A 17752-nucleotide genomic window follows, 5' to 3' on the forward strand; every position below is an offset into this window, starting at 1 on the left:
GTACTATTAGAATTATTCAGTTTTGAATATATAATCATTTTTTAACCTTAAAAGGTCTGTTAAATCATTATTAAACCTTCACCATTGGAATAAGCAATCCTAACCAGTGTAACGACCCCACAACATAATAACTTTACCGCTCGAGTTATTATTTGTTTAGAATTAATAGTTGCGAGGCTTTATCCACGACGCGTATTATATTCCAACGATACGATTCAATCCCTACCTAACCTTCCCAACGGTTACCCTTTACCGGGAGATACCAATTCCCAGCAGCTATCTGACTTCGCGTCGAGGTCGTCTGCGATTTCTACTCCATCCTCAATCTTTGAACTCATTGAAATAAACAGGACTAATCGTATCTTCTTCGATTCTTGAATTCAACCCACTCGCAGGGCTCACACGCGCGTCGCTATCGCCCTGGCTCGTAACAGAGATATCGTAATATCATGTCATGAATCTGCCAGAAACGGTATTTTTCGTATGATTTTCCCGTCGTCAACCCTTAGCCAATAGGAGCTAAGCAAAAGCCGAGCGACGTTCTTCGACTCTCGGAATCATTCGGTTCGGAATGGCTCGTCGGCCATCGAGGGTCGAAACAAATGTCATCATTCATAACCTGCCAAGAGTCAAAAGTTTTTACACTATTGCATTATTAATTATATTTATATCAGCAAAATGTTTTCAATTTAGACTTTTTATGTAGGGTTTAATAACAAATTGCAGCCAGTGTTGTAAAGTGTTGATCGATCTTGATTACAAGGTAAGTTGTCAAAATCTGAATTGCTAGATACCTTTATTCATACAGAAAACTGTTTTTAATATAGATCCATACCACCAAAATGTTTTGAATTTAGACTTTTTATGTAGAACTTATACAAATGAAGAGAACCACAGGCTTGGAGGTTATTCGTTAACAAATTGCAGCAATTGTTGTAAAATGTTTATCCATTTTCATTACAAGGCAAGTTATCAAAATCTGAATTGTCAGGTACCTTCATTCATACAGAATAGATCCATACCACTAAAGTGTTTTTAATTTAGACTTTTTATGTAGAGCTTATAGAAATGGAGTCACTTTCTCATTTCATCATTAACATTAAAATTTCTTGTAGCAAGAAAAAAAAAATGCAGATATATATAATTATTTATAAATTGAACGAATAAATGTTTATAATTAATAAATTATATGAAATATATATATATATATTTATATATATATTATAAATTATAATATAATTATTATAAATTGTAAATATAAATATTTATATGTATTATTTATATATATATATATATTATAATCTTTTGTAAACACAATACAATATAATACATATATTGTAATCTTTTGTAATTATAGTCTTTTGTAAACACCCCATTGTATTTTATACACATACATCATTTACACTGTATTTATCAAAGGTAACAAATTAAATGCTGAAAAACTGTTGAATGAAAACCAAAAGTAAAGATATGAGTAAGTAAAAAATTTATCTTCTATTAAATTCTGTACAGTAATTTGACTATCACTTATACAAATGTCCCTATCTGAAAAACGATTTTAATTAATAATCTAATATTTAAAAACTTGAACATCAGTGAAACTATGAATGAAGGTGAAACATACTATCTGTCATATTATCTACATTTTTGTGTAATTCCTGTAATGCGTTCGTGCAAATATCACTGGGTCTGTTAATAGATGTCGATGAAATATCGCCTAAAAATACATTAAACATGAACCCAATAAAATTTACTAACTTTTTAATACATAATCTAAACATTAATAGGATAAAGTTCGTGATCAGAAATTTACCCTCTATTGCTTCTTCCTTTTTCCCATTTTCTAAATATACACACGGCCCGTTTTCTGTACAGCTGCATATTATAAAAATGTCATTATCTGCAAAGAATAATGTACATAAATAATTAGTTGGTAAGCATGGAAACAACAAAAAAAAAGCAACTGAAAATCATGCTAATTTTAGTAGTATTTAACCTTGAGCACACTTGAAACAAGAGACTAATGAAAAATGAACATATATAGTAGAACGCACCTACTATTGAACTGTATGTAGTTACTCCTTGACTTTCCATGCATACTGTTTGGAGTTCGGATTAAAAAATGTAAAATTTAAATTGGTTCTTCTTGTCTGAAGAAGATCTGTCGGGAAGGGCAGTTGGCGTAAACGAAATAATCGTAGCACTGAATGTTCGTTGTAACAAATGGAATTTAATGTTCGTAAATGTAACTTAAACTTAAATTTATACGAAACTAATTAATAAACAAAATAACAAAAATCACTGAATTATAGTCTTGGCTGATTAACTGATTCGGTTGAGAATAATTTTGGTACGCAAAAACTCGCGTTACGGTAATCGCTTCTTAGAATTCGCACGTGGTACTCGCGTGGCGATTCGGAGAAGAAGAAGGAGAGGAATCGGAAACGAATGCAGGTTGCCGAAAAACGGGAGCAGGTGGGAATGCGCGTGGTCTGTAAATCGATCAATTACGCAATGATCGATTGACGACACGGCAGGAGCGGATCTCTCTTTACGAGAGCCCCTTGCCACACATTCGGATATTCAAACACCCCGGCCCCCATTGAATGGTTACATTCAAATAAACGCGCCCTCTTCAATTGGTGTAGAGGGAGCGCGTCGCGATGACGTGGCACGCGTGCATCTGAGTGAAGTGTGGTTAGATCGACAATCGTAATGTTCATGTGCGTGATTTGCTCAACGGTAAGTTCTTATTCTAAACGCGTTACAATTACTTAACTAAATCTAATGGATTACAACGACGTTGGCTTCCTTATTATTTACAGATATTTACAAATTTTACAAGTCCAGTTGTACTGCGTACGAAAATATGGCAGCTCGCGGAGTTACGACGTCTGACCTTGACAGTTGCCTTGGTCATGGGACGTAGTATCGCCTTCTTCGGTCTTGTCGTTGATCGGAATCGGCAAAAAACATATCTTCGTGATCGGTCTAGTGTACTCAGGGCGTGCCGTTTTGACCTTGACCACGCGGACGAGCCCATCGTCCCCAGGATGGCAAGCGGTGATACGGCCGAATTCCCACATACTGGGTGGAAGGTTGGCGTTGCGAAGGAGCACAATTTGGCCTACTCTGGTAAGATTTTGAACGGTACGCCATTTTGGCCTTTGGTGTAGAGTGTGAAGGTAATCATTGGACCATGCCTTCCAAAATGTTTCAGAAAGACGCTGAACCATCTGCCAGCGAGACAGTCTTTCCTCCCTAAGGTTAAGTACACTTGGTTCCAGTGGAGTCGCAAGGTTTGTCCCGATGAGGAAGTGGGCTGGTGTCAACACTTCGAAGTCATCGATACTGTTTGACATAGCAGCGAGGGGGCGTGAGTTTAAGCACGCCTCAATGCGACAGAGAAGCGTTCCCATCTCTTCTTGGGTAAGTGTATGTGATCCTATACAGCGTTTAAGGTGCGTTTTAACGCTTTTAATCGCTGCCTCCCATAGTCCCCCAAAATGTGGAGCAGCTGGGGGTATAAACTTCCATTTCACTCCATCAACGGCGATTCGATTAGCGAAATTTGGGTCGTCGACTGCTGCTCGGAACGCCTGGTCGAGTTCCTTGTTTGCTCCTTGAAAGGTGGTGCCATTATCGGAGTAAAGGAACGTCGGCATTCCTCGTCGGGCTACAAACCTGTGGAATGCGGCAACGAATGCGGCGGAGGAATAATCATTCACCAATTCGAGGTGAATCGCCTTGGTAGTTAAACAAATAATCAATGCGATATAAGCCTTTCGAGCCTTGTAACCTCGGCCTGCGGTTGGGCGTACGAGAATCGGACCCGCATAGTCTACACCGGCATCTATGAATGCCCTTTTAACCTCTGTAACTCTTGTAGCTGGGAAGTTTCCCATGAGTTCCTTGGGGGCTTCTGCCCTCTCGCGAGTACATGGCACACAATTGTACAACACGGCGCGAATAGTGGCTCTGGCTCTGAGTATCCAGAACTCAGTTCTCAGTTTGGCAAGAGTTAATAATGGTCCAGCGTGCAAATTTTGCAAGTGAGTATTCATTATTATTAGTCTAGATAATGGGTGGGAGCGCAAAATTATGGGAGTTTTTGCCTTTTCAGCTAATGGCGAGTTCATCAGACGACCTCGAGCTCGAATAAGTCCTTCAGAGTCAAGGAATGGTACCAATGCACTGATTGGGCTTGACTTAGGAATCGGTGTGGAGGCCTTAAGAAGTTGGAGTTCATGGGGAAATGATTCAGCTTGCATGTATCGCAGCAAAAAGAGTTTCGCTCGCTCCACTTCACAAGGTCGCAAGGTCATGGAATTTGAAACGGTCGGTCGAGGTGAGTGCTTTTTAAAAGTTTTCGTATGGTTTTATCGAGGAAACGATATAAATATGCGGCGACTCTTTGCAATTTTGGCCACGAGGAAAACCGCGTCATTAGTTGCCATGTTTCCTCGACTGCGAGTGCGCAATTTAATTCGCGAATTCTTTCTTCTGACGAATTATCAATGACGCCTTGAAACGACGCCGGCCAAGAATCCGAGGAAGCAGACAACCATGACGGACCGTGCCACCACAAAATATGGTTGCTAAGTTGGGAGGGATAGAGACCGCGAGAAGCGCAATCAGCAGGGTTGTCACGAGTTGGCACATAACGCCATGCAATGTCTGGTAGTAATTGCTGTACTTTCGCTACTCGATTGGCAACGAAGGTTTTCCAGCGGAATGGAGGCTGTGGCAACCACTGCAAGGTTATGCTTGAGTCGGTCCAACAATAACAATCGATCTCCCGGGTTGGAAACGAATTTTTAAAAAAATTCATTAATTTTGCAAGTAACAAAGCGGCGCACAATTCAAGCCTTGGAACTGTGACGATTTTCAACGGTGCAACTCTGGATTTCGCGGCGATGAGGTTTACCGAAATTCTACCACCCGAAAGTGTATCGCGTTGATAAACTACGGCGGCATAGGCCTTGGTGGATGCATCGGCAAATCCGTGAAATTGCGTATCTATTGGCTGACTTGGGGAAACTCTTCGCGGTAATTGCAAATCAGCTAATGCGGTGAATTGGTCGTAAAACATGAGCCATTCTTGACGAATGTCATCAGAAAGTTCTTCATCCCAATCTGTACGGGCTAACCATAATCTTTGAATGAAAATTTTGGCAGTTATAACAATAGAAGTAATCCAGCCCGGTGGATCAAATAGGCGTGGTACCGTAGACAACACAGCTCGTTTCGTCGTTGGAGGATCACCAATGTTAATAGGACGAAACTGGAAGGAGTCTGAATTAGCGTTCCAAGCTAGCCCTAAAACTGAGAGGGTTTTTTCGGTTGGAAATCCCTGGTCGTGAGCGAGTCCATGTTAGATAATGTTTGATAAGCATAACAAAATTTATTAATAGTAGTAATTCTCTCTCTCTCTCTCTCTCTCTCTCTCTCTCTCTCTCTCCGCTTTACGACGATTTTTACAGTGGTGCTGATGAGAACGGCGAAGAACAATATTATCGGAAGAAAATTCGACTTACAATGGGTGGTGTGGAGGCGTCCTTTACAATGAATCTGGTAGAGGTACAATCAGGTTGAAAGGCTCGTTCGTGCCCGCGTTGGTAGGCAGCACAGCAGTGGCGAATTTGGATGGAAAATAATCTTTTTGGAGTGGCTCGTGTTCGCAAACACACGCGCGCGCGCGCAACAGAACACTCGCGGAGAACAGTTTAAAAGCCAATTATGCGGTGAGATTATAATTACTAATTATAAAGTAGGAAATTATATCTTAAACTATTCCTAATTATAAGAGGCGAAACAAAAATATGAACAAAAGGAATTTATAACGCGGCGAACTGAGTCTTTTCGCGGTGAATGTTGCACATTGAAGGAACACTTCAATCGGGAACTCCGGCTCAAAATTATAAAAAGATAGCTAAAGGTCGCTCGCGGGCTTCCGTTACGCTTGACGCGACTTTACAACGAAAAGTGACTTCGACTTTGCTGCTTCGAGCGCAGCTCGGTTCAAAGTTTATGAAAATGCTTGCGCTGCATTCTGCGCTGCTGCGAATCAGAGTGCAGCGCTAACAAAAATGAATTTTAATTGGCCAGGTTCCTTAGCTGATTAAAGTGTTCTTGCGCTCTGCCCAAATCCTCAAATCGCGACGCTGTATGTACAATCTAACTTATAAGTTTTTCTGCGTGGGTCCCGTACAGCCTGCCAACGGGAGAGAGAGAGAGAGATGGACGGTCGAAACGCTGCGCTGGGTTTCGCGGCGGACTGTATAGTGGTGTGAGGCGTTTTTCAGAAAATGCTTAGCTTAAAACGTGATTTTTAGAAGTTCGCGCCGGAAGTTCGATGTACAATTCAGACGATAAGACGTAAGAAGATCTTTATCTGCGTCAGACAGTTTTTGAATTTTGATATATTTCTACCTAACGTGAGGCGACTGATCCTTGAAAACAATACCTATCTACGCTTTATAATTATTACACGCTCTGGAGAATGGCAAAATTATTATGGCTTATTCGTTTCATCGCGCAACGTAATGTCAATAGGGTAACGACGCTGATCTTCCAGGGAGAGATTGTTATACGGTGTTTATCTTTTAGGAAATATTTTAATCGTCAAAGGCTAGATTTGTGCTCGATTAGAAAGAATTCGGGATGGTAAACCATCTCGAACACATTCCTGCTGACGAAATCAAGATAAATAAAAAAAATTAAGTTGTCGGCACGTAACACTGCAAATCTCAGAAAAATAATCCGCATATCCAAATTTTTGATCAAGTGTAATTAGAACGTACTTTGATTAAACAAAACATATACATAGATATGTACGACTTCACTTTATTCACGTTATTTGGCCATTAAAACAATTGTTATCTCTGGCTACCCCGTTTATTCTGATTCACATCGATCTTGATCTAAAAGTTGCGATTATAATCTTGATTAAAAAGTAAGTATTATTTTAAATTAATGTTTTATATACAGGGTGTCCCAAAAGTTGGGGAGGGGCCGGAAACGGGGGGTAGCTGAGACGATTCTGAACAACAATTTCCTTTGCAAAAATGTCGGATGGGGCTTCGTTAAGGAGATATTAAGAGAAAACCCCGACCAATCAGAGCGCGCGTAGACCATTCCAGCGGCCGCGGTAGCGAAAGCTACGCGTTAGGCGGCAGCGTCAATGTCCTACGATGCACGACGAGTCACTTGTTCGCGTACAAGCGCGCCCACTTAGCTCGTAGCCTTCGCTACCGCGACCGCTCCAACGGTATACGCGCGCTCTGATGGGTCGGGGTTTTCGCTTAATATCTCCTTAACGAAGCACCATCCGACATTTCTGCAAAGGAAATTGTTGTTCAGAATCGTCTCAGCTATCCCCCATTTCCGGCTCCTCCCCGACTTTTGGGACACCCTGTATACTTTTCTTCTATAATGGCTATCATACTTATATTTTACAAAAAACAGTAGAAGAATTGTGATTCTTCAATTACACGCTTTACTCCTTCTATTTAGACCTGTTGTCATTTAAGAGGAAATTTACGCACAGAATTATTCATGAAGTGGATCTAATATCTACCTGCATATACAATGGAAATTTGTAATGGGAGAAGAAAAAATTCTTTTATATACGTTTATGACGGATATTGCTATGATAAAGATTCTAAGAACCCGAAAATCTATCGTTGTTCTGGACGGCAAACTAAGAAATGTACAGGAACATTAATTCAAAAAGATGAAGATTATTTTTTGCAAAAATCACACACTCATCCTAACGAACCGCGCAGAGGAGAAATATTAAAATTAAAATCAGCCATGCTGGAGGAATGCAGTAAACATCCTTCACTAAATAATAAAGATATCTTTGACAATATTTGTTGTACAAATCTTGTTGCAGCAACACATATTTCATACAACAGTATGAAATGCACACGAAATATTAAAAAATTATGATGTGCTGAATGAAATTTACAAGAGATGTGCAATTTCTAATAATAATAAATACGCTGTTACGAGCCAGGGCGATAGCGACGCGCGTGTGAGCACTGCGAGTGGGATGGATTCGAGAATTGGATCGATATGATTAATTAGTATGTATCAATGGAGCCGAAGATTTGAGGATAGAGTAGATAATGCAGACGACTCTGACGCGAAGTCAGATAGTTGCAGGAATCGGTATCTCCCAGTAAAGGGTAACCGTAGGTTAGGGTGTTTGGTTGTTGGTTATTGGAGACAAATGCAGACGCCTCGGACGTTAAGTCAGATAGCTGCAGGAATCGGTATCTCACAGGTAAGGATAACCGTAGGGTAAAGGTTCCAATTGTGAAGTTATTGGAAAAGTGCAGCGACTCTGGCGCGAAGTCAGATAGCTAGCAGGAATCGGTATCTCCCAGTAAAGGGTAACCGCAGGATAGGTTGAATTAGGGAATTCGGGTTGAATACACTGAGCTTAAATCGTATCGTTGATGAATACTACGCGTCGCGGATAAAGCCTCGCAACTTATTAATTTAATTGAATAATAACTCGAGCGGCAAAGTTATTATGTTGTGGGATCGTTACACAGGCTAGGATTGCTTGTTATATCGTGAAGGTTCAGTAATTGACTTAGGAAACTTTGAATTTACACAAAAGAATATATATTCAGAATAACTATACTAAGTTACAAATGTGCAGTGTTGTGTTGTCGCGGTCGTGTGTAGTAAACGTTAAATTTAATTACCTAATTGTTGCACGGTGTTAACGCACTGGCGATGCGGGGGTCGAGTGTGATTCTAAATGCCGTAATAGATGAAAACCGTCTTCGCGGATCTATAAGGTTAACTTGATCGAAAGGGAAACTGAAGCCCGATCTCACTAAAGCACACTCTGCAACGATGGACGAGATGTGACTCTACCTAACTCTATCGTTCTAATCCCCTGAGCAACGAAAATCGTGGGTTTATATACCCCTAAATGTTGGTGGGATCCGTCGGTGATTTCCATATTTGGAAATCTGACGGTTAGGATTTTCGTGGCTCTGAGGTGAGCAGCTGCGTTCCCTGGGAAAGGGTAGATAAGAAGTCTTCCCACGCAACGCAAGTCGAAGATGATGTTAAGAGTATGCAGCTGCAGGATGCACTCCAGGGAGACCGAGCTCCAAATTCCAGGAGGGTAGATAAAATAAAATTGATGAACGCGAGCTTCGGAAACAAACAGCGAGTTTCTGTATGCGTAACAATGACAACGTGCGCTTTAACTCTATTTTATATTCACAACCAGTTTGATCCGTATTTATAACTAACCTATCGTCGAATGAAGATATTACATCGCGTACCTGGTGGAACCAAGGTGGAACCACCCAATATTAAAAATGTATAGTTTTTCGTTAATTATTAAGTTTGTAAATAGTGTAAAATTTTTTCTTAACTGCTTTATTAAATTTTAAATGAATTTTATTTGATTTAAAGATTACAATTCAAAAAATTAAAGTTTTTGTCCTTTTTTTATGCAAATTGTCTTCGAAATCGGGTGTTTATTTTTCGACACACGCGAACCTCTTCTGTCTAATTAAAAAGCAAAAATTAACCCTTCCGCTTTGGCAGGGCATTTTTCTAACACACGCATTGGAACACGGTAAGAGCGCGGCGCGACCCCGCGAGGAACGCAGAAGACAGGGAAAGTGGAAGAGTACCGAGTGGAGTACGATGGGTTGCCTAGCTGCCGGGCGCTCTTGAATGCTGGCTCCGTCCGACTCACTTAACTACTCTTTCAAATCTGCTCCGATTTGACAACGAAAGCGTGATTAAAAAAATCTGAATTTTTGAGGACCTGTTAATAAAGCATTCGCGCATCCGATACCATGAACGGCATTGACGTGGGGTTGCTCGTTCACCCTGCAGATGGGCCTGAAGTTGGGGGTGGGTTTTCCCTAAAAACGACATTTTCGTATTTTATTGCCATTCACGCAGGAAAAAGACATCAAAACTGTGTCGCACCGATGCCCTGGACTATTGGACATGTAATTCACGCAACGAAACAACGTTCCAACCCTTACACTTGTGGATGGACCACCCCTACCTCTGCCCTCCCCCTTCAGCTCCGGGGGCAGTTTTCGAAACGGGACCTTTTCGGCATTCATCCTTAACATATCGAGAAGAAATATGGTGAATTTCATCGCCGCCCAATGTGTGGAAGTACTCCCTTACGAAAGGGGTTGAAAATTCGCGAGCTGTTCCACCCCCCCAAAGGGTGCCTATGGGGTGCACGGTATGGGTGATAGCATTTTCTGGATCAGGGGGGTCCAGAGAATGCATTGAGCCTAAAATCGAGACCGTCGTACAAAAATTGTGGATTTTAGAGGGGGTGCGTTTTGTAGAGGGCATCAAGTAAAGTCGCCCCAAAGGTTTTTTTGAATTTTTCAACCTCTTCCGTCATCTCTGGCCTGTTTCAAAGAGCCGTTTTTCAACCATCGCCAATGCAACTTTACACACGCCTAGGGGACACTTCAAAAGTACTCCTCACGCAGTTTCATTTCAATCGGTTGAAAACTCCCATAGTTACGACGGTTTGAAAAAGTGTCCGATTTATTTCGACACCTCGGTTGGGTATACATTGTAAGTACGTATAACCAAATATTCAAGTCCGACCAGCTTCGAATCCGTCTAGAGTTTCGAAGCGTCGACGAAGTAGAAAAAGACAGATTGATGAAGAAGAAAGAGAGACTGATAAGGAATGTTTTTTAGGTGTCTGCCTCCGATTGTTTTGAGTTTTGAATATGTTTTGAAGGGCCGAAAAATAAGATATACCTACTTTTTATTTTGTCCCGTTTTCATATTTAGGGGGTGAAACGATATAAAGTTTCAGCTCCAATAGGCTATCTCCGAAACTATCATAGGTAGAAGAAATCTTTTTAAGAAAAAGTTTCGTGGTTTTCTATATGCATATAAAATCGGACCCAACATTTTGTGAAAAAAATAATTTCTTTATAATAAAGAATTTGTTTCTAACATTATTTTAAATCGCAGTTTATAGAATAACCAAAATGAACATATTTTTTTTTTCTGAATCTATTGATGTATAACATTGTTACGTATGCACACCCGTTCTTTTCGAAGCTCGCATTCATTTATTTTATCTACCCCTTGGAATGTGGAGTCTGGTCTTACCGAAGTGCACCCTGCAGCTGTACCATACTTTTCTCAGAATCATCTTTTATCTCGCGCTGCGTGGGTAACCCTTATCTAAACTTTCCCTAAAGCCACACAGATGTTCACCTATGACGTATCCCCACCAATATCTAGGGGTATATAAACCCATGATTTTCGTTACTCGAGGGATTAGTACGAAAGAGTTACTTGGTAAAGTCACGTCGATCGTCTTCAGAGTTGCGCTTCAGTGAGATCGGGCTTCAAATCCCTTTCGATCAACATTAACCATATAGATCCGCGAGGACGGTACAAAATCTATTACGGTATAGAAGCATTCTTGACCCCCGCATCGCCAGTGCGTTAACACCGTGCAACAATTAGGTAATTAAATTCATACACTAACCGCGACAACACGACACTGTACAATTGTATTATTAGAATTATTCAGTTTTGAATATATAATCATTTTTTAACCTTAAAAGGTCTGTTAAATCATTATTAAACCTTCACTATTGGAATAAACAATCCTTACCAGTGTAACGACCCCACAACATAATAACTTTACCGCTCGAGTTATTATTTGTTTAGAATTAATAGTTGCGAGGCTTTATCCACGACGCGTATTATATTCCAACGATACGATTCAATCCCTACCTAACCTTCCCAACGGTTACCCTTTACCGGGAGATACCAATTCCCAGCAGCTATCTGACTTCGCGTCGAGGTCGTCTGCGATTTCTACTCCATCCTCAATCTTTGAACTCATTGAAATAAACAGGACTAATCGTATCTTCTTCGATTCTTGAATTCAACCCACTCGCAGAGCTCACACGCGCGTCGCTATCGCCCTGGCTCGTAACAACATGTACCTGATTATATATGTGTGTTGTTTGCGAAAAACAATAGCTATAACCTATAACAAAGATAATGATCGTACGTCTATATTTGACATGATCGCGACCCGGCGCGACGTATCTGCGCGATGCATACAATACACCCCTCCTCAGAAGTATGTGGACACTAAATATCTAATAACAGTTGCAAATCTATTAATATCCATTGTATTATTTATCTTTCGATATGTTTATGTTGTATTAGCGAATATATTTTATTAATAGTCTTTTTTTAATATCATATGAGTAATGATAAAAACCTTTAGAGATAACTAGATTATATTATCATTTTTTTTTACCAAACTTGGATACTATTAATTTCTTCATTGTGTCCGCAGTAATATTATCTCATTTTTTTTTGTAATATTTCGCCATAAATGTGTTTGATATATTGAACATTCTTTCTGAACTTTCCTATCTAAACGATCCCATAGTTCCACTAAAAAATTAAACATGGCAGTGGAAATATTTAATATAATCAAATGTTGTTAAATACATCCAATATAGAATTTAGCAACAAAAGATGTATAGTAATAATTTACGATGTACATTAATTATTTATTGAAAGTAGTACGTGTCCACATATTTATGAGCGAGAAAGTTCCAGAGAAAGCATTGAGCCCAAAATCGAGACCGTCGTCCAAAAATTGTGGATTTTAGAGGGGGTGGGTTTGTCCGAGAGGGATTTCAAGGGGCGCTTTTTGTAGAGGGCATCGAGGAGAGTCGCCCCAAAGGTTTTTTTGAATTTTTCAACCTCTTCCGTCATCCCTGACCTGTTTCAAAGAGGCGTTTTTCAACCATTGCCAATGCAACTGTACATACGCCTAGGGGACACTTCAAAAGTACTCCTCACGCAGTTTCATTTCAATCGGTTGAAAACTCCCATAGTTACGACGATTTGAAAAAGTGTCCCGCTAATTTTTGGGAGTAGTGTATATCTCAATTTCGCTTGCTAAGAGCGAATTATATTTCTCGCTTCGTTCAGAAACAGCAGAAATCGCCACCTCGTTTTCATCGGCCAGCCGTGTCTCTATGGGTATTACCATTTCTATGCAGAAATATCTGCTGTAATACCGACCAGCCAAATCGGAGAGGTCACGTGCCGTGTCTAGCCCCTTAGAGCTCTTTCACACGACGATACGCATATGCAGGATACCGATGGAACATATAATGTTATGGAAGCGTTCAGACGGCGATTTTCGTGAGATACAGTATCGCGATACTGATTTTCGGTATCCGCGGTTGGTCGGCCGCCGGCAACTTTTTCTGCGTCGGGGCGGCCGACGAAACATTGAAATAGATGCGAGCATTCACACGACGCTGCGCAGTATCGTCGAATTCGTTCACCTTCCTCATAACAAAATTTTAGACATAATAATTGAAGAATTTACATGGATCGTTACAAAGTTCTTCGAATAAAATATGAAAAGCTCCCGTTTCTTCTCTTATATTATTAATAGGATGAACCCAATATTTTCTCTTAACTTTTCTCCTTTTAGTAGCTTTTTTATGTAGAAACCAAATAGATAAAGCTTCAATCTCATCCATTATTTCAGAAAGGTTTTCACTAACTAAGAATGCGTGTTTCTCAAACGAAAAGATATGTTTAACTGAAAAACAAATGATCAACACCGAGCTACGAAATTAGTTGGATACAGTATCGCATAAGTATCTTGCTAGCATATACGTATCGCATACGCGTATTGCGATACGCGTATCGTCGTGTGAAAGAGCTCTTAAGGGTTGCTGTGTCTCGCTGGCGCGTTTTCTCTCTCTCTAGACCTCCGCGTTTTCCCTTTCACATGTAGTCCTGCATAAACATGGCCGCGCGACTCCCACCTCCACCCGACTCGGGGGTGGATCCAAGATCGATGAAGATCACCGATAGAAGGAGTAGGGCGCAATCCCCGATTGGACCAGGACAACCCGAAGGGAGGATCGGGAATCTTCCGGAGAAGGGAGAGAAGCAGCAGATCGAGCGAGGATTTTTCCAGAGAGATCAATCGTAATCGAACCTCTGGTAACGAACTACGAAACGATTTAAACCAAACGAGTCGACTGAATAAACGTCTTTGCTTTTTCCTAAAAGTATTTCGAATTTTTATTTCACGCGCCTCTCCGGGCAGAGCGGCTCAGCGCTCCACGGGCACCTTACCCACGTCAGAAAATTCCCTATCACCGCACGACGCGTTCCGTAACACTATTAATTTTAATACAATTCCGTAATATTTTCTTATTAAAAATTAGGTATAAATCGCATCGATTTAACAATGTAACAATCTAGTTTAAAAAAACGAGTAACTACGTTTTACTGTGGTATATTGTATGTACATCCACTGGTATTAGATGTAATACACGAAGCAGTATGTATTTTCATACATAATACTCATAATACCCTCGATCACGCTCGGAACCCTCTGGGGAAAATGACGATCTAAATTAAATTGACTTATTTGTTACATTTAAACAAGTGGAATTGGAATTACATTGGAATTAGAAAATAAAATAAAATTAAATGTGGGAGACTCTAATTTATCTGATCAACACGGGAACAGTTTAAATGTAACAAATAAGCCAATTGGATTTAGATCGCCACTTTCCCTAGAGGGTAAGCTCCGAACGTGATCGAGGGTGTATGTGTGTACGTATGTATATAAAGTTGAGACATCAGAACAGTTTATATGAGTTTATTTATGTTCTTGTAAATCTTTACGTCCAACTAATTTGAACTTAATAATATTATTATATTAACAATATACCTAAATCAAATACATCTAATTTTCTAATTATTCTAATTACATAAACTTAATGTGTCTTTTTATTCTTAAATACGGATAACTTAACAAATCAAATTGCGGATCAGGAAACAAATTATAAAATATTACTAAAAAATGAAAACATAAGGCGTATACGACCATGCACGAATAAAGCAAAGAATAAGAAAATAACAACATCACAAGAAAATTTAATATCTGAGACACTGCCATTAGGTCAATTTTTACGTGTCTTCAGCGAAGATTATAAACAAGAACACTACGAGAGCGATTTAATGTCAATAGGTATGCTTCGAATTCGTATAAATTATACTTATGCATATTATTTATTACGTAATTTCTGTGAAATAATACACAACACTGTATTTTATTCTGAAACAAAATTTATTATATTTTACATGTTATATTACAGATTCTAACGAAAATGATAAGTGTAATGAACTCCTTCCAAAAACAACATTCTTTGCAGGTATTTCCTTTCCAGAAGAGGTATCCACAGCGAACGTTGAAGAATGTAATGAATTTCTGAAAATAATATTTCTTGCAGGTATTTCCTTTCCAGCAAAAACAATATATATTTTTATCATTATTCTTGTTTACTTTGTTCTACTTTTTCAGAAGCGGCAACTATCGCATCTGTTAATACATTCTACAAAAAACAGCCTACAGTCACACAAACTACAGCCACTTCCAATATAGAAGGTATATATCCTATATCTTCCGTTTCTATATCTTTTTTAATTCAATATTATCATTTTTATCTACATCGTTCGTTAGATTGTAGCGGTGCCATGTTGACTGAAAACCATGTATGTAACCAAAACATACAAGTAATAACTACAGATGGAGAGAGTACGTAGATATAGTTTATTAACTTCAGAATATTATTATTCTGTTTATTAATTCAGTTTGAATGATGTTATAAAAGATAATTTAATTTTAACAGCAATTACATATCCTACATTTTCATTTTTTGTAGATAAGGATTGCCAGAAACTTATTTTAAGTAAAGAAACTCTTAGTAGCAACATGAGCCCCCAAGTTGTTTTGGAAAAAATGTGTATCCAAACACAACGGCATAAATCTTTACGATAATATATATAAGAAATATATATAAATAGTACTTTTTCAGTAAGTATTTAAGAGAAACCATTTATGTGACTAATACTTTTCAAGTAATGAAAGTCTCTACATTTTGATCATTTTTTATCTCTTATGAGTTTGTACCACGAATCCCTCCATTTCATCAACTTACCAACTAATTATTTATGTACATTATTCTTTGCAGATAATGACATTTTTATAATATGCAGCTGTACAGAAAACGAGTCGTGTGTACATTTAGGAAATGGGAACAAGGAAGAATTTACATATGCATAGTTAATGAATTTACATTTACTTTGAATTCAAATAAGATTATAATTTTATGTAATTACACATATGTAATTTTATTGAACATAAACAATGTAACAGATAAATGTGAATAGTGAAATAGAAACTCCATTGTTACAAATTATTTCTTTTTTATAAATTGTTATTAGGTAAAATTAATTATTTGAAACTAGAAGAAAACAATGTGAATTGTAACTTAATTTCTATACTAAGGAAATTAGAACAGGAAATTAAAGTTTAAAGGATTTATCTACCGGTATTAAACTATTTATTTGAAATATACTAGCATTACATTGTTTTTAAAATTTGTGACATGCAAAAGAAACTTATCTATAATTTAATACTCTTCTTGGATGAATAATTATTCCACTGTACCTATTAAATACTTCTACTTTATGATATCTTTGTTGTTATTTTCCCCTCCAAGTCTGATCAAACGCTAAAAATAAAGAAAAGGAAATCACATGTATTCATATACATTCAACTATAATTTGAAATAAACAATATGTTAGAGACAATAAGATTTAATGCTTTTTTACCTTAATCATATTTCCAGATATATCTTGCGAGAAAGTAATTGCACTTCGGTTTTGAGAACTCATCTCTGTAGTTAGTCCTGGTATATTATTGGAAACTGTACGTTCTGCAATTCTAGTTTTGTTAGATTATGCTAATCGGTGTTAAAGCATACAATTACATACAAGTAATATTACTCACTTTAAGGAATTTAGTTCCACAGTTACTTTAGTGGTCGATATCAAAAGCAAACACATACATTGTTAGATTTTACAAAACTTTTTCAACAAACAGATAGAATTGACGAAGAAGTATAAAGCTAACTAAAACATAAAATAACTAAAAAAATTCACTAAATGCATGCTACAAAAACGGATCAAAGTACGAATTTATTTCTTTTTTAAATGACGATTAGATTGTGGGTGATTATTAATGACATGTCACAGGACTCAACTGATTGGAACTTCAAACATTAAATCCCATTAAAAAAATGCCCGTTCCATGTTCATTGATTTATCTGCAAATATCCTTATCCTCAAGAGATAAAAATATCTTCATGTTTATGACTCATCTTTCTTACTATACAGGTATCTACATCCAAATAAGGTAATATATAATACATAACATTAATTAGCTTTGCAAATATTCCCTTTACACTAACCTATATCTGTCAAATTATATACATAATTTACTAACCTTAGTTGATTTATGAAACAAGCGTATCGACATTTCGTTTCCTTCAATTAATGTGGCAATGGCAGCTTATACTGTGAAAATGAAAAACACACAAGAATTCACAGGCATTAATTCCTACATCTATAATGTACAAAACTACATACTTACCACATAATGTCAAACATATCCAACTGTTGACTTTGGCTGTAACTTAATTATTTACTGATTAGTTTCTATTATATGCTCCTCCTGCTGCTGTTAATAGATACCAATAGATACATACTTGTTCACAAAGGAGATGGTACACACCATGCTAAGTCGGATTAAAATACAGGGTGTCCCAAAAGTCGGGGAGGAGCCGGAAATGGGGGGTAG

General features: G+C 38.2%; 2 protein-coding genes and 1 long non-coding RNA gene across 17 annotated transcripts; 1 reads left to right on the forward strand and 2 right to left on the reverse strand.

Annotated features, from left to right (window-relative positions):
- Positions 1 to 756: 756 nt before the first annotated feature.
- LOC128882370 (uncharacterized) lies at positions 757 to 2200 on the reverse strand. 2 transcript variants are annotated; one of them, XM_054133967.1, is made up of 4 exons: positions 2059 to 2200; positions 1814 to 1900; positions 1625 to 1717; positions 757 to 1545 (listed from the first exon to the last, which is right to left on the reverse strand). In XM_054133967.1, the coding sequence occupies exons 1-4, from the start codon at positions 2096 to 2098 to the stop codon at positions 1400 to 1402; spliced, it is 366 nt and encodes a 121-aa protein (XP_053989942.1). In that variant the 5' UTR covers positions 2099 to 2200; the 3' UTR covers positions 757 to 1399. The 2 variants fall into 2 exon arrangements, with proteins under 2 accessions (XP_053989942.1, XP_053989941.1); XM_054133966.1 differs by having other exon boundaries at positions 2055 to 2197.
- A 402-nt stretch (positions 2201 to 2602) lies between these two features.
- LOC128882369 (uncharacterized) lies at positions 2603 to 16274 on the forward strand. 12 transcript variants are annotated; one of them, XR_008458371.1, is made up of 12 exons: positions 2617 to 2742; positions 2826 to 3135; positions 3221 to 3429; positions 3498 to 3737; positions 3890 to 4052; positions 4124 to 4348; positions 13829 to 15079; positions 15207 to 15341; positions 15413 to 15496; positions 15572 to 15646; positions 15774 to 15925; positions 16083 to 16274. XR_008458371.1 is itself a non-coding variant. In XM_054133964.1 (11 exons), the coding sequence occupies exons 5-10, from the start codon at positions 4028 to 4030 to the stop codon at positions 15887 to 15889; spliced, it is 603 nt and encodes a 200-aa protein (XP_053989939.1). In that variant the 5' UTR covers positions 2603 to 2742; positions 2826 to 3135; positions 3221 to 3429; positions 3498 to 3750; positions 3890 to 4027; the 3' UTR covers positions 15890 to 15925; positions 16083 to 16274. The 12 variants fall into 12 exon arrangements, 3 of the variants coding, with proteins under 3 accessions (XP_053989939.1, XP_053989938.1, XP_053989940.1); XR_008458372.1 differs by having other exon boundaries at positions 15264 to 15341; XM_054133964.1 differs by lacking the exon at positions 13829 to 15079 and having other exon boundaries at positions 2603 to 2742; positions 3498 to 3750; positions 15264 to 15341.
- A 157-nt stretch (positions 16275 to 16431) lies between these two features.
- LOC128882371 (uncharacterized) lies at positions 16432 to 17752 on the reverse strand. Of its 3 annotated transcripts, none has more exons than XR_008458375.1 (5): positions 17661 to 17752; positions 17546 to 17587; positions 17399 to 17469; positions 16726 to 17293; positions 16432 to 16625 (listed from the first exon to the last, which is right to left on the reverse strand). It is a non-coding gene; the product is annotated as an uncharacterized LOC128882371 (long non-coding RNA). The 3 variants fall into 3 exon arrangements; XR_008458376.1 differs by having other exon boundaries at positions 16726 to 16829; positions 16904 to 17293; positions 17546 to 17679; XR_008458374.1 differs by having other exon boundaries at positions 17546 to 17679.

This window comes from Hylaeus volcanicus, unplaced genomic scaffold (assembly GCF_026283585.1).
Source record: "Hylaeus volcanicus isolate JK05 unplaced genomic scaffold, UHH_iyHylVolc1.0_haploid 11241, whole genome shotgun sequence".
Taxonomy (NCBI): Eukaryota; Metazoa; Arthropoda; class Insecta; order Hymenoptera; family Colletidae; genus Hylaeus; species Hylaeus volcanicus.